Source organism: Mauremys mutica, chromosome 8 (genome assembly GCF_020497125.1).
Source record: "Mauremys mutica isolate MM-2020 ecotype Southern chromosome 8, ASM2049712v1, whole genome shotgun sequence".
Taxonomy (NCBI): domain Eukaryota; kingdom Metazoa; phylum Chordata; order Testudines; family Geoemydidae; genus Mauremys; species Mauremys mutica.
The window spans coordinates 24,994,875-25,010,775 of record NC_059079.1 but is presented as its reverse complement, the minus strand read 5'-3'; the positions used below and the strand labels follow the sequence as shown (position 1 = coordinate 25,010,775).

The following is a 15,901-nucleotide window of genomic DNA, read 5'->3' as shown; positions in this document are numbered from 1 at the left end:
AAACAAAAGATATATTTTAAACACTAGTGGCCAAATCCTCATGTATATTCATTTAAGCCAGTGGATCGATGGCGATTTAGAACATCTACAGATCTGGGCCTAAGCAAAAGTGAATGTGACTTTTTTTAGTGTTGTAAAATATTCTCAAAACTCTAAAAAAAAAACTGGCTCACTTTTATACAAATAGCTTTACAGAAGTGTTTGTTAAAGGCTGTGCACTGAAACAGCAGGGAGAGTGAATCACTATTACATTTACTTAGTTGGAATAAATAAATTACAACTAAATACGTTTTATTTTTTAACTGTTGACAAACAAATTAATCACACTATAAATCCTAATAAGGATGGTCATGAAACTGTTTTATCTTTTATTATTAAAGAGAGAAGAGGAAAAGAGATCTAATCTTCATTTAAGGATGATTTATTTTTCTCTCCTCTCCTCAGGCTTCAGAGCTTGAGCTCCAGCCCAAATCAAAACTTCAAAGCGCTATCTGCAAAGCTATTTTTAGAGCACAAGTGGGAGCCCCACTAGCCTGAGTCTGTTGACCAATGCTGGGAGGCTCACTTCCTCAGGCTGTGTAGGCATAGCCAGAGAGCAAAGACAGTCTCTGCCCCAGAGAGCTTCCAAGATAAGTAACTGGCTGCACTTCAACGGTGAGTGAATACTGTTATGTAAATATAAGATGTCATTATTAAGGTAGTTTTAAAGAGTGTTAAAAGCTGGACAAGAACCTGCAATAAGTAAGCTTGATAGCTAGCACTTGGTCTCCTATCACTATGATATTCAGCAAGCAGAAACACACAGGTGGCTGAGAGAAGTTAGCTAGAGCAAAGTGAGAAGCCAAGAAGAGGATTTAAATAATGATCTCTTTCAAATATGAGCTGATCCTGCAGTACTGTTTGACATAGCTTTAACAGCTGTTTAAAGAAGGCAATAATTAATCTATAATCATCTGGGGGAGGGAGATCAGGATTTCACATTAATACCAAAATTAAATATCCATAATGATATTTTGGACAGCTTGGAGTATCGATATTACAGAAATAGTATAAGACATTAATTTATCAAATTAAAACTGGCTAATATGGAAGAATTGCTGGAAATGTTCCATGCGAACTTATTTTGGCAAAGGAGGTTTAGGTCACATATTTACCATTTAAAGAATTTTTCAGCCCACAGGACAAAGATGCAATCTCAGTCTAGGAAGCTATCCAAAATTGATTATTCAGTATATGATTTTTCAAGCAAAAAAGACCTGAGTGCATAACTATCTTAGCCAAAGAACATGATCAATTCTACAGTAACTGAATACAAATTGGAATGCTTCCTATTTTGGATCAAATAGCAACTTAAACATCTTTAATGAAATCAGCAAGTCTTGAAGTTTACTAACTGCAGGCATGCAAGTCAGAGACAGATATTAAATCTGGGTGGAGATTAGAAATACTCTTTTATGGAGGATTTCGAGATTTTGTAGTTGCTTTCATTCTGATTCAGAATAAAACCCAAAACCCAAACTTTCCAGGAAATAATTTTTGAAGAGAGTTTTGAAACATTTTGCTTTGACAAAAATGAGAAACACTTCAATTTCAGTTAATTTTTATTTTATAATATAGTAACTCCTCACTTAAAGTCATCCCAGTTAACGTTGTTACGTTGCTGATCAATTAGGGAACATGCTCATTTAAAGTTGTGTAATGCTCCCTTCTAATGTTGTTTGGTAGCCGCCTGCTTTGTCTGCTGTTTGCAGGAAGAGCAGCCCATTGCAACTACCTGGTGGGGGCTTGGAACCAGGGTGGACTGGTAGCCCCCTATCAGCTCTCCACTCCCCTAAGTTTCCTGTGCAGCAGCTGCCCAGCAAGCTAACAATTGCAGCTGTCCCGTCCCCCACTGCCATGTGCTGCTCCTGCCCTCTGCCTTGGAGCTGCTCCCCAAGACTCCTGCTTGCTGTGGGGGGGAGGAAAGAAGAGAGGGGCTAATGTCAGGGTGTCCCTCTCCCCTCTGCTCCTGCACCCCGCTTACCCCATCTTCTATAGAGCAGGGGGGACTACCAGGGCTCAGGATGGAGGGAGCTTGCAGCAGCTGCAGTCTGAGCAAGCTGATCTAATTAACAAGGCAGTGTACTTAAAAGGGGAAATGCACATATCTCCCTCCATTCCTGCTGCCTTGTAGAGTGAGAAAGTTAACCCTTGAGGGCTCAGCCAATTGCTAATTCATCATTTAGCAGTAAGGGAAATATCCCACCCTCTGACTCCTCCACCTCAATCAAGCTTAACAATCATCATCATCGTGTACCAGTATTAAATTGTTTGTTTAAAACTTATACTGTGTGCGTGTGTGGAGAGAGAGAGTGTCTTTTGTCTGGTGAAAAAAAATTCCCTGGAACTTAACCCCCTCATTTACATTAATTCTTATGGGGAAATTGGATTCACTTACCATCATTTTGCTTAAAGTCGCATTTTTCAGGAACATAATTACAACGCTAAGTGAGGAGTTACTGTACCACCAAATTTAAAAATCAAACCAAAACATCATTTTGAAAGGAAAAAAAATCAAAACATTTTGTTCCAAAAAATGGCAAAAGAAATGGGCTGCTTTAACATAGAAAAGAATTTCTACAAATAAAATTTTGTTAAAATCATCTTTATTTTGGCAAAGCATTTCCATTTTGATGGAACTGCGTTTTTCAAATGAAAACTGTTCCACTGAAGTTTTTTCAACTAGCTCTAGTAAATATGAACAATGAGGGTGAGACCCAGAAGTAATGCTCTGGCAATTCCCATGCCAGCTGCTGGTAAGTGAGGGTGATGTCACTATTTTAGGGCTCTGTCTTAAATATCAGTCTCAGTCTGGTAAGTATCTGATAAAACCAAAAGCTCCTCTCCCCTTCCAGAGCCACTTGGCTGCTGTAAGAGAAGAGATTTTCTACTATTCTACTCTTCTACCAGAGCCTTTTTACTACTGTGATGACGGTCTTCATCTGGCTTTCTTCTCCTCCCAGCCTCCTGAGTGTTGTACTGCCAAATCTGGAGAAGAACAATTTCTAAATAGCCTGTGAGTAAACTATACCATGACTACTTTTAGAAAGCATTCAAAGATACCTCGTTTGAAACAGTTTGAAAACTGACATGAACTCTATATAAACTCACATAAATAAGTTGAAAATATTTCTCCTCCTCTGTATACCATGGCTAGTCTAATCTCTGCAACCCAAATCAGTCCCATACAGAAAATTATTTCTCTGAAAGGCTGAGGCCAATTGGAATTTTACCAAACTTGAGAAAAAACAGATCACTTAAGACAGATATTTGTGAAAATCTAGCATTACCCTAGGTATATAATAGAGCATAAGCCCATGATTTAATTCTACACAGTGCAAAAAAAATACAGCTATTTATAGTCAATTCTATGTAATGCGATGCTATGACTGAGAAAGATATGGCATAGTTATGGTTCCACCACAGATATATTTTATTTTATTCAAAGAAACTATATTTCTGAGGGTAGGGTGGGAAATCATTAAATTAAAGGCCGTACCAGTCCCAAAAGTGGCATAAACTAGTGTAACTCCAGTAAAATCAATGGAGCTATGCAGATTTACATGAGCTTAGGATCTGCTCAATGGTTCGCATAGCTACCTCTCTCCAAATAAAGCATTGCATATTCGGTTTATACATGTATGCAAGCATCAGGAAATTCAAAGCTCTGATTCCCACAGCAACCATAATTATTTAAGTATGGTACTATATGAGGTTTGTGTGTATGTATATATGGTACCATGGTTTAACTGTGGCTGCTGCAGAAATCAGAGCTTTGAATTTCCTGATGTTAGTTTGTAAATTGAAACAAGCAAATTTGATATAAATTTACCAGACATTCCTCCAAACAAACCCAAACCAAAAATTCTTTCTATACAACAATTCCTTTGTACTGACAATAAGCAGCTGAAATTTCAGCCAAAACTATAAATTTCTGGGGGAAAATTGGCTAACACCTAAAAACACAGCCTTATAAAAAGGTTCATAGCAATGTTCCAATAATAAAACTATTTACTACATTAGCAGTTCATACAGAGGAAATCAAACAGGAATGATAATTGAATTCTCCCTATGCTAAAGGACATACTCTAAAAGCTGTCTGACCACCCAGAGCCCACCAGATCAGGAAGAATGAGTCTGTTTCTCCCAATGAAGCTTGCAAGCCTGATCAACGCACAACAGAAGATTTATTTTTCCATAAGGACTCAGAAAAGACTGTTTTCAGTCTCACAGATCCTCCTACTGGGCTAAGTAGCAGGTCTGAAGAAGAAAATCTCTAGAGGATAGTAATCTTTATAATATTGATTCTAATGAGTAAAGATAATGAGCCAGATCCTTCAGACCTTTTTCCAGGCAAAAACCTCTCTTTTCTTTCCCCTATAAAATTAGTTCACTTCTTTTAGATGAGGTGAAAGATGTAAGCTCTTGAAATGGGCTTGAATTGGGACTATGTGCTGGATTCATTAGAGTAATGTCTATTTCTTTTTAAGCTTGTGCACCAGGTCAGCATTTTCCTTGGATGGGTCAGCCTGCTGCAGAGCCAGGTGGTAATGTTAGCAAAGTCTGGCACTACATTTATCAACTTTTTCTTATCAAGACATTTTGTCTTTATCTTTCCCTTTGCAGCAGAAAAAAGAACCAAGTATATCAACCTACTAGTTTTCAAACATCTCAAACTAACAAAAGTAAGGATAAAAGTAGAATCGTTTCTATCAGTTCTATTTTAAACTCTCGAGTTTGCTGAACAGAAATACTGAGGGTGCCATTCGTGGCACTGTTTTTTTCTGTAGTTGCAACTTTTAAAGAGCTGCTTGGCCAGATGAGTGAAGAGATTTAATATTACCACCAGCAATCTTCAGAAACACATTTGTACCAATTCAAAGACTAATTTAGCCTTATTCAAATAAAAAGTTAATTATTTTTCATTGGGATGCAGCATCCTCCAGAAAGTTAGCCTGAAGCTCATGAAATAAACACCTATATCCTTATTTGTTAGTCTTTAAGGTGCCACAAGTACTCCTGTTCTATATCCTTAATGAAATTTTCCATTCAGAAATACCTGCCCTCTCAAATGTATGATTCAGCTACCAAAAATCAACTGCCAGAGACCATAAGAGAGAATCTACTGTACTTTAAAGCTATTTTATTTTGTCGGGAAATAAAAGGAGATTCCGGGGGGGGTTTTTTGTTTGTTTGAGATAAACTGCAGAAAGAAAGCAATGAGCAGATATAAATGTGATGAGATTTCGTACATATCAGCGTAAGGTAATATGGAGATTTAATCAGCCAAGACACAAAAGTGTGATACAGAAAGTAGTAATGCAGAGACAGACTTAAGGGTTAGCATGAGAAATACATTGCATATACATTTGCAGGGAAATACCACTGTATTAAAACATGTATACACACACGTACTAAAGTGATATGTATAGAAGTTCTTGTAAAACAAAGGCGGTAAGAATGCTTTCTACTATACTAGTAATAATTAAGGGCCAGATCCTCAGCTGATGTTAATCAGTGAGCACCACTGACCTCCAAGAACCTTTGCCAATTTACATCAGCTGAGAATCTGGCCCCAGTGATGGAATTCTATATGCAGCAGCCCAGAACAGAGGCAGCAAATTGTACTCCAACCATACAGCCTCCTTCACTAACATGCCCTTCCCTTCTCACCTCATAACAAGAGGCACAAGGGCATGCAAAAGAGCCATTTTGCCAGCTGTACTCTACCCAAGGAACTTTCCCTACATGTGCTATTCCCAAGGTGGCCAGTTCCAGGCAGCTTAGGGTCCCTTTAAACTAGCTAAACTGGGGGGGGATTAGGAGGAGCTAACCGGAATCAGGACTCGGGGACCTTGAAACCCAGCTCCCTGTGGTAACCACTGCACCACTCCTGCATTTTAATAAAGATAATAAAAGGACAATGAAGAGTTATGGTAAGTTCAGAGAACTGCAATTAAAATAAATGGAAAAGATGTTTCTCCATAGCCGGAATGTGATCCTGTACAAAAATTTACACTCAGACCCATCCCATGTGGAATTACAGGAAGTACATTTTACTCCTCCAAATAGCAAAATATTGAGAAATGCAATTACCCCTTCAGCCACAGAGAATTTATGTGACAAAGTCGGAATCTCTTCAGATGAATGTAGCTTCAAAAACAAGCGGTTTCAAGAAATAGGTTAGGCAGCATGTCACCGTCAAAAGAGCAGCTCTGTGTAACAGCGTATATTGTCATTGACATGCATGCCACAAAATGCTGCAATCCCTTCTGCTTTCTTGGGAATCCAACCTCTTGGGGCCAAATCAAGCTGACCTTAGTCATAAAAAAATTCCCCATTTGCTCTGATGAGTAAGAATGAGCAGGAATTGCCCTTTGGCAACATAAAACATGACTTGACACAATCTGGTTCAGCACAGAAGTTGTGTGTTAACATTTTTGGAAAATATTATCATGAAACAGTCTTTCAGATTATCAAGCAATCCACAACAAGCATGGAGTCATTGGGACCATTCATCCCACACATGGGTCATGCCCATACAGGGAACAGTAAAATATGTGAGTTTCTTCTTCTGGAGTTTCCTATGAATTCTCCCATCGTGATGAAAGAGGAATGGAATAAGCAGGGTATTCAGTCCCCCAAACTAGCAGATCCCCCAAGAGCTGCATTACTCCAACAAAGAGCATGGAAACTGTGCTCTGCACTGCGTCTGCACTCTCTCCTGCTCCCTTGAAGCAAGGCTCCCGCATGAGGGCAGAAAGCAAATCCTCACAGCCCTGCTCATCACTGACCTGCTCATTGCTGGCTGGGAAGCATAAGAAAGTCACTGCCTCAATGTACATTAGGTAAGAGTCATGAGTATTTTTATTATTATGCACATATTTGTACTGCACGAGCCCCTAGAGGCTCCAACCAAGATTGAGATCCTTTGACCTAGATGTTGTACTTGCACACAAAAACAGACAGTCCCTGCCCAAAGAGCTTGCCATCTAAACAGAATACTTTGGCACAGAAGAAAGACTTAATATTTAAATCATATTTGTAAAAGTACTAACTATAAAGAGAAAAAAGTTATATTGCATTTAAATATTTAACAGTGGATATCAATCAATGGACAGATGTGCAATATTTGGGAATATTGATTTTATAATGAAAACTGAGTATCTTCATTTAGAAAGTAGGTGCCATTCAGTATTACAGGTGTTACTGAACCAGAGGAGAAAGTTACACATAGCAGTGTGCACATAGCAGTTAACGATAACAAACTTGATTAGAAACTAAAAACAAGATGTGCAGTTCTACGGAGGTAAACTCATGCCCTTGTATTTGTAATCCTTATCCTCCACCACCTTTACCTCCATCATTTTCCCATCCCAGACTTTGTCACACCTCTACCTAACGCATGTCAGCACAACTCCCACTCACATCAAGCTCTCTAATGTACTAGTTCTTCAAGACAGAGAGTAGAACCCCAGTCCATTGACTTCAGTGAAAAAGACTCCCATTCCCTTTTCTTTAATATGAAATGTAGCATACTTTTGGCTACTCAGGGAATGAACAGCAAATAATAATTCATGATAAATGGATGGAAAGCCCTTTTGGAAAGCTAGGACTATACTTTAGACACTTGCTCATTTAAAAGGTATTTTTACTTGAAATATTAGTAAGAATCCCCTACACTGGTGGATAAGTGTGATACAAACATTAATTTAATATTTTGCTAAATCTGACAGATCAGGAAATTAACTTTTTGATGCCTTATCTTATTAATTCAGATGCATATTATATTATATGATCTAAAACAAATAATTTATCCAAAATCTATTTACAAATCCCACTTGTCAAAAGTGTTTAGGAGAAGATCAAAAATATTTAACTATTTGGCTTTCAAATAGAGGACAAGGAACTGAGAAAGTGATGTGCACCAGACAACACAAATTTAGAAGGGATGGAGTCTGGATAAATGGATTTTATTATCTACTGTATATACAGATATGCATGATGCTTGTGTTCTGATTTATGAAAGCAAAATTCCACCAATGGACTAATAAAACAATATGTGCTCCATCACAGCTATTCAATTCCATTCAAAGAACAGGTGGGTAGCAGAACAGCTGAGACTAGCCCAATACATACGCATGCACATAACTGAAGCCAAAATTCGAGCTTAGATGGAAAACATAGAATTAAGAACCCAATCCTACCAAGTGCTGAGTGCCCTCAACTCCTGCTGAAGTTAACTAAAATTATGCCTGTTTTGACCAGAAAAAAACTAACTATATATTCAATTCGAAATTAGTTTATCTGTTTATGCCTGAATAAGGCTAAGAGGACATTCACTCTATTATATTATTCAGTTCAATGCTGAAAGTGCCTTTTGTATTCATATTCTCATTTACCCCAGATGATTTTCTTTGCCCGACTGAATATTCTTTGGAATCATCCCTAAAATGCCCCTTCAGTTCAGTACTACCATGAGAAATAATACTTACTGCTGAATTCTGGATATGCTCCAGTCTCATGTTGCAGATGTCTCCAGTTTATAACAAAGGATTCTTGACGATATTTTATTTTCACTACCGATGTATGCTCCATTATGCTCTAATAAAACGATAGCTCAGTACTACTGTAGTTACCTTATAATGATGTGTTTATCTTCTCTGAACTGAATAACTTTTAAAATAAAACAAAAATGCCTAAGTGCTGACAGATCAGGAAATTAACTTTTATATCCTCAGTAGAATCAAAATAGTTAAAGACAGTAAATCTCCAATCCTGCAAAGACTTACAAATGTGCTTAACTTTACGAATAGGCACATAGAAGTCACTCTAGGGCCAGGGTCTAGACCATCAATTCCATTCCTCTGCAAGAACATGGCTTAATCCCACAATAGAAGACATCAGGTTGTTAAAAAAAAAAGTTTATGCTGAAGTTTAGCCAAAAATGGCAATTTAATACACCCTTATGTACTCATTTTACTAGCAATCTGGGAATTGCAACAATCTATGGGTTAAAGGACTTGTCTTTCACCTCAACACTTGGGTTTCTAAATCAAATGTGAAAGTGAGTTTGTGATTTTATTCTCATCCCCAAAGAACATTTGTCCACCCTGCAAAAGCCAGCACAATATTTGATGACAATCTGGCAAGCCTGGACTTGAGACATTCAGAGGTAGAATTTCAGGAGTGCTGAACATGCACAATACTGTACACTGGCAGAGCTGCGAGGAAGATTTCGATAGTACCTGCCAGTACTACCCACCTCTAACCAGAGCTGTCACTTCACTGAAGAACATATTTATATAAATTTTCAATTACAAAAATTAAGCATTAAGTCATTTGTCAGTATAAATCTCAAACAGAAGAGAGATCTAAACAGCAGGATTCAGAGTAAAGCTTATCAAGATAACAGTAATTCATATTTAACTACAACCTATATGATGCAAAATATTTTGTCAAGAGTGTAATGATTTCAAAATATTTATGGGAGCACTCATCCATCTACAAGCTTTAGAAAAAATATGTGTATGTACTTAGGAGACTGAAAGTTCAGCATTTTTTCTTCTAGAAAGGAGGCAACAGAAAGGGCACGGTAAGGAAAAAAATGAGTGATAATGAAAAACACTTAGAGTAGTTGTAATTCAGTGTTTCATCATATATTGCATAAACAGAACATCTCTTTTGAATGAAAAGGCAGGTTAATAGTTCTTTTGACATTCAAAGTCCTTCTGGAATTAAATCAACTGCAATCTTTAAGGATAAATATTTTCTCTGAAAATAAATATTGGAACTGGGTAATATATTGAGGGTTTTTTGACAAGTAAACTGATCACTTCAATTACTTTTCTAGATAGTCAATCTGTGCTTGCCTCAAATTTATTTCAGGACGTCACTGGAAGTAATCGTTCACCAAAAAAAAAAAAGCCTACATTATTATCCCGAAGACTTCGTCCACAAAGTATGTATGAGAGACATGAGACTGACAATAATGTTACCAAAAGCTAAGATTAGTTAAAACGGTATTGTGGTGCAAGTCTAGAGAAATCAATAAAAAAGCAGAGGGGAAATTCTTTTGACCCTTTTGAAGTCAATGGCAAAACTCCCTTTGATTTCAGTAGGGCCAGGATTTCACCCCATGTCTTCACTGGTCTCTATTATAGCAGATACTCTTGTTCTCTTGGCTCTTACAAATTTGCAGCGCTGCAGCAGGGTGTGAAAACACACCCTCTCCAGCGCTGCAAATTGCGGCGCTGCAAAGCGCCAGTGTGGTCAAAGCCCCAGCGCTGGGAGCGCGGCTCCCAGCGCTGTCCGTTATTCCCCACAGGGAGGTGGAGTACGGACAGCGCTGGGAGAGATTTCTCCCAGCGCTGGTGCTTTGACTACACTTAGCGCTTCAAAGCGCTGCCGCGGCAGCGCTTTGAAGTGTAAGTGTAGCCAAAGCCCACCCGTTTTCCACTAGTGTAAGAGGAGCATAGGGCATAGGTGCTGATTTCCCCTCTACCCGGGGGGAGGGGAGGGTACTCGACCTCCCCCCCCCCGTCCAGGCCCCGACCCCACTCCACCCCTTCCCCAAGCCCTCGCCCCCACCCTGCCTCTTCCCATCCCCACTCCACCCTTACCCTCAAGTCCCCACCCCGCCTCTTTCCTCTTTTCACCCCCTCTCCTCAGCATGCCCCACTCCTCCCCATCCCACCCCACCTGCATGCTTCAAAACTGCTGTTCATGGCCGGTGGGAGGCGCTGGAGGGAGTGGGAAGGAATGATCAGTGGGGCTGCCAGCAGGGGAGAGGCGCTGGAGGGTATGGAGAGCTTGGTTACCAGTGGGTGCTAAGCACCCACTAATTTTTCTCTGTGGGTGCTCCCCACAGAGTCAGCACCGATGGTATCGGCCCTCTTTCTAAACGAAAAATTAAGATTCATGTCTTAACCTCCCTCACACTAGTACAAAGTTAAACTCTTTCAAAACAGTTTACGTGGTTAAGTTAAACCATTTTCATAAGTGTGTGAACATGCACACTATCCCCTGGGACCCAGTTCAGATGTGCTTTATAATGCCCTCATAGACCAGAGTAAGAAACTTTAGGATTCTTTACTATATGATAATCAAGTGTGTTCCAACTCTGATTTCTGACACCGTTTATACCAGTGGTGGGCAACCTGTGGCCCACATGCAGCCCATCAGGGTAATCTGATAGCAAAATGTCTCCCAGCCTGCAGACGTCCACCATCCGTAGGCACAGCCTCTTGCAGCTCCCAGTGGCCGCAGTTCACTGTTCCTGGCCAATGGGAGCTGCAGGAAATGGCAGCCAGCACATCCTTGCAGCCCACTGCTTCCCGCAGCTCCCATTGGCCACGAGCGGCGAACCGCAGCTGTGAGGGGCCGTGCCTGCGGACTGTCAACATCAGCAAAATGTCTCACGGCCTGCAATCAGATTACCCTGATGGGCTGCAGATTGCCCACCACTGGTTTATACTGACCTGACCTGACTTAAGCAGTTTGGAAGAACCACTGCAGCCAGTAACATGCAAGTACTAGGTTCTCTGCAGTGTTTTGGGGGATTGGCTGGGAGCACTAACTCCTAATGCTGATCTGCAACAAACTTTGCTAAAGCTCTGTTTAGACTACAACTAAACCAGGTCACTTATATGTAAACCGTACTTGAAATTAAGCCATTACCAAAAACATCACGTACAGCTCAACCACTGTTCTTTAACGTAATTCTGAAGTGGATTTTAAAACCTATGGGTTGCATCAACATATTAGGCAGTGTGGCCAAGTGGGCAAAGCACTGACTTGAACCCTATTCCAGCTCTGCCATTGATCTCCTGGGATACCTTGGACAAATCACTTCACCTCTATGCCTGTTTCCCCATCTGTAAAATGAGGATAATAAAACTTCCCTTTGTAAAGTGCTTTGAGATCTAATGAGGAAAGTTGCTCTATAAAAGTGACATGACATCATTGACTATCTCTAAACTTTACCTTCCTTAAGATGGTTTACAACTTGTATTATGAAGTGGGCTTTATAGGCCTCATCTGTGACCATGGTGCCCACCACTAACAACTGACAGAGCCCCCCACCCCTCACATACCATAACTCACATCAAGCCTGGCACACTCATTGTTGTCATCAGATATAACTCAAAGGTGTCACGTAAGGTATCTTATGTAAACTGGTGACATGCTGGTCATGAGTATCATTGCATGATGTATGCACAGATGGGGTGTAAAGAATTGTGCCTGTATGCTGGAAACGTGTTCCTAAAATATATTTTGGGGGCAAACTTGATAAACAAAAAAGACTATGGATTCACCTGTTTGTCCTCTGGCTTACAAAGCTTGGCCCAATGAAAGCATATTTACATATAAGGTAAATAAAGCCATCAAGCTAATTGAGCAGGGGAGAAGACACTTAATCACATTGGAGGAGTGGGACAACAGAATTCACATCTCTAAAAAGCCTTCCTGGCTCTTGAAACAGAGACAATAGACCTTGGATAATATAAGGGGGAAAGGGGCTGAGGAGACATTTTAATTATCCTTAACTTAGGGGATGATAGCATACAGCTGCCTTTGAGCCTAGGAAAGCTGGATCCTCTTGAACTGAAAGGCAAGAGTTGCTGGAGACTTAATGTAAGTGAGAAACCTACTTAGACAAATATTGCAATGTGCTGAAATTGAGTTTTAATCACTAGGGCTATGCCTACACTGGCAATTGAACAACAAAAGTTGTGTCTTTTAGAGATCTTAATTCCCCTCCTCCCCCAAAAGAAAAGTTTTGCCAACGACAAACGCCAGCGTAAACAGCGTGGCAATCTAATATTCTACCCCCTGCTCAATGGGGGTAGAAGTTTTTAGTCAGCAAGAGAGCCGACAAACAGCGGCTACATGGCATGACTTTTAGTGGCATGGCTGTAGCAACACAGCTGTGTTGCTAAAAAGCTGTGTAGTGTAGACATAGCCTTAGAAGCATGTTTTGTTTGTAACCAGAGCTGTTTTTTGTTCTCGCTTAGTATCACTAAAATCTCTGTTCTTTGTTAACAAACTTATACTTGTTTTATTATAAAACCATCTCAGTGCTATGTATTAAAGTAGAGAGTGAATTCACAGCTAGCCAAACAGGCTGGTGTGTGCTCTGTCTCTTTAAAGGCAGTGAACTTAATTTCTGGGAGTGTCCAGTGGGAGAGACTGGACACTGCAGAGAGATGTCTCTGGGGAACTCGGGTTCATCGATTGTTACCTGCGGCAAAGTTTAAACTGGCAGTGTCCTCAAGAGTTTGCTGGGAAGGCAGACAAGCTGCTGTGTCAGGGAGCTGACACACATCTTAGCAGCAGCCAACTCTCACTTGCTGAAGAGGGGAGATGGGTAACACAGGGGCTCATAATTCTGGGTATCCCATGCAAGACTCACACCATCCTCACTATAAACATAACTACACATAAAGAGTTGTGAAACAGCTTGGGATCTAACAGTGTTATAGCACAGTATTTTCAGACAGGTCTACATAGAAAATTTTTGGGAATCTCCTACTGTTGCACTAACACCCATGTTAACCTTAGGTTAGACTAGAGACCAGAGTTTTAGCACTGCATCATGATACTGTAAACAGGCTTTTATGATCATCATATTCTGCTTACTGCTAAATCTATTTCAGTTCTAGTCAAAAACGAAAACAAATACCATCTTTGTTACAGATGCATAGGTAAGACTGCCAGATGCAATTGAAATAATAGGATGCTTGTAAGCATAACACATGGATGTTAAAAGTGTGAACTGTGGTGTTCACCACGGCTAGCCACTGTCAAAGACCTGCAGATAAAAAAGACAAGCTTCAGACACAGATGTGCATTAAAAATTGGCAAACGTATTAGGCTCTTACCAGAAATGGACTCCAGCAAATGCAAGAGACACACATTATAGCCAATAGCTGAATGATCATTTCAAAATGATGAGATCGGCCTTGTCTTTGTTGACTTTTAAATTTGACTCTTAAGAGAGTAATTCCTGTGACAGCATTGCACAAGAACGAAACAGCAAGGGCTAGTAACCCAAGGCAAGAAAAAAGTAATAGATAAAATCTGTCTTCCCAGTCCTCAATATGTTCTGTTTTATAGAAGCACCAGGTCCTCGATGCTTGAATTTGATATGCTCTAAAGCTAAGAATAGGCAGCAAAGCTATAAAAACAGCAAAGAGACATACCGTAGTCAAAATCATTTTTACATGTTTAGAAGTCATTTTTGTAGAATGAAATATTGGTTTAGTGACTCCAATGCAACGTTCAACAGCCATCACACTGCCCAGAAAGAGAGGGCACAGACCAAAGAATACCATACATATGCCAAAAACACTGCAGAGAATGTTTGATTGATTAAATCGAATCCAGTCTTTGTCAGAGGCATACACAAACACGGCAATAGTTCCATTGATGAGATGGCCAAAAAGATCTGTGACAACCAAACCACTAGCAAAAAGCAAAAAGGATGCTTTTGATTTCTGTCTAAATCTCTGATATGCCTTCATGAGAATTGCTATTGCAAGACTGTTGGATAAAATTCCCACCGTCATGAATATTATTGAAAAAAATACCGAAATCTTATTGTGTGCGTTGCAGGTTGTGTTTCCTAATCCGTCCAGCGCTGGTGATTTTGAACTGTTCATTGTTGGAAAAGTAGCTGCAGCACTCAATACATTTCAGCAGTCATACAATCAAAAGGCATCTGTAATATTTAAAAGAAAAACATTATAAAAGGCACATCACTCATTTGATATTTGAAACAGATGCTCCAGGTAGTGGTGGAAATCTAATTTCCCTGACCTATCAGGTGCATGATGTGGCATAACATCTTTGAGCATTTACATCAGGTATAAGTTGTAAATTTAATAGTGCTGGAGCCCTGCCGAAATGATCTCAAATTAGTAATTCTGTCACACCTGAGACAGCCTCCCAACTCTATCTTGTGTGGGAGTCCACCATAAGATCAGGCACCCGTATTCAAAACCTAACATTGTACCAGGCAACTTTATCTCACAACCACCACCAGAAGCTACCCGCAGTGAGCCCACCTATTGCCCACCCTTTGCTACCCGCAGTGAGCAGTGTCAACGATGCCAGCACCCAGGGAAGGAGTCGAGCGATTCTCTCACTCCAGCTGGGGCAGCAGCTAACTCACACCTCTAGGGGAAACCCCTTTGCGCCGCAGCCACAGGCAAACTCATGCAAACCGCAGCACAGTAATCGTCCTGCGAGAAGGCGGGACTGGGTAAAGCAAATCCCCCTGCAAATTCGCACCCCCTTCCCTGCTTGCAACGTCCCGCTACAAGAGGCGGCAAGCCTCCGCCAGGCACCGTCCGCGGTCGGCCTGGCCACTATCAATCAACTGCAGCTCAACAGCAGCAGCCGCGCTCCGCTTGCGCTTAATCCCCGTGCACAGCACGGCAGAACACACGAGCAGCGGCTGGAGTTCAGCGCGCCTTTCGGTGCAAACTGGGGGGCCTACGTCCCTCTCCTCTTTGCAAAAGCGAGTCTCGCAAAGCCATTTAAATACAGCTAAAGAGCAAACAAACCGAGAGAGACGGGACAGCAATTTACATTTGCCCAAACGCTGCCTTTTGTTAAGGAGGGGGAGGGGGGATTTTTCTTGCATTACAGAAACAGACCCTAATATGAAAGGAGTTAGGGACCCTGTCAACGCCTACCTGCACTGAGTGCCCGGGATCGTGCACCGATAGAGCGGCTGGGCGCCTTCCTCTGCCTCTCACGCGAGCAGCAGCAGCTCGGGCTTTGCGCACACCGGCAAGTTTGCAAAAGGTGGAAAGTTTCTACGCGCTCCCCAGACCCTCCCTCCCGGCAGCCGGCT

General features: G+C 40.8%; 1 protein-coding gene across 7 annotated transcripts in view; it reads right to left on the bottom strand.

The window, feature by feature from the left end:
* PTGFR (prostaglandin F receptor) overlaps positions 1-15,901 on the bottom strand; it is a 47,115-nt gene that overhangs the window by 15,642 nt on the left and 15,572 nt on the right. For 5 of the 7 annotated variants that reach the window (XM_045028899.1, XM_045028900.1, XM_045028901.1 and 2 more), the window contains one exon: positions 13,923-14,761. In XM_045028899.1, coding sequence (XP_044884834.1) covers positions 13,923-14,702 — 780 coding nt within the window. In that variant the 5' untranslated portion in view covers positions 14,703-14,761. The remainder of the gene's footprint in view (positions 1-13,922; positions 14,762-15,901) is intronic. The other 2 variants (XM_045028902.1, XR_006581898.1) reach the window with 2 other exon arrangements.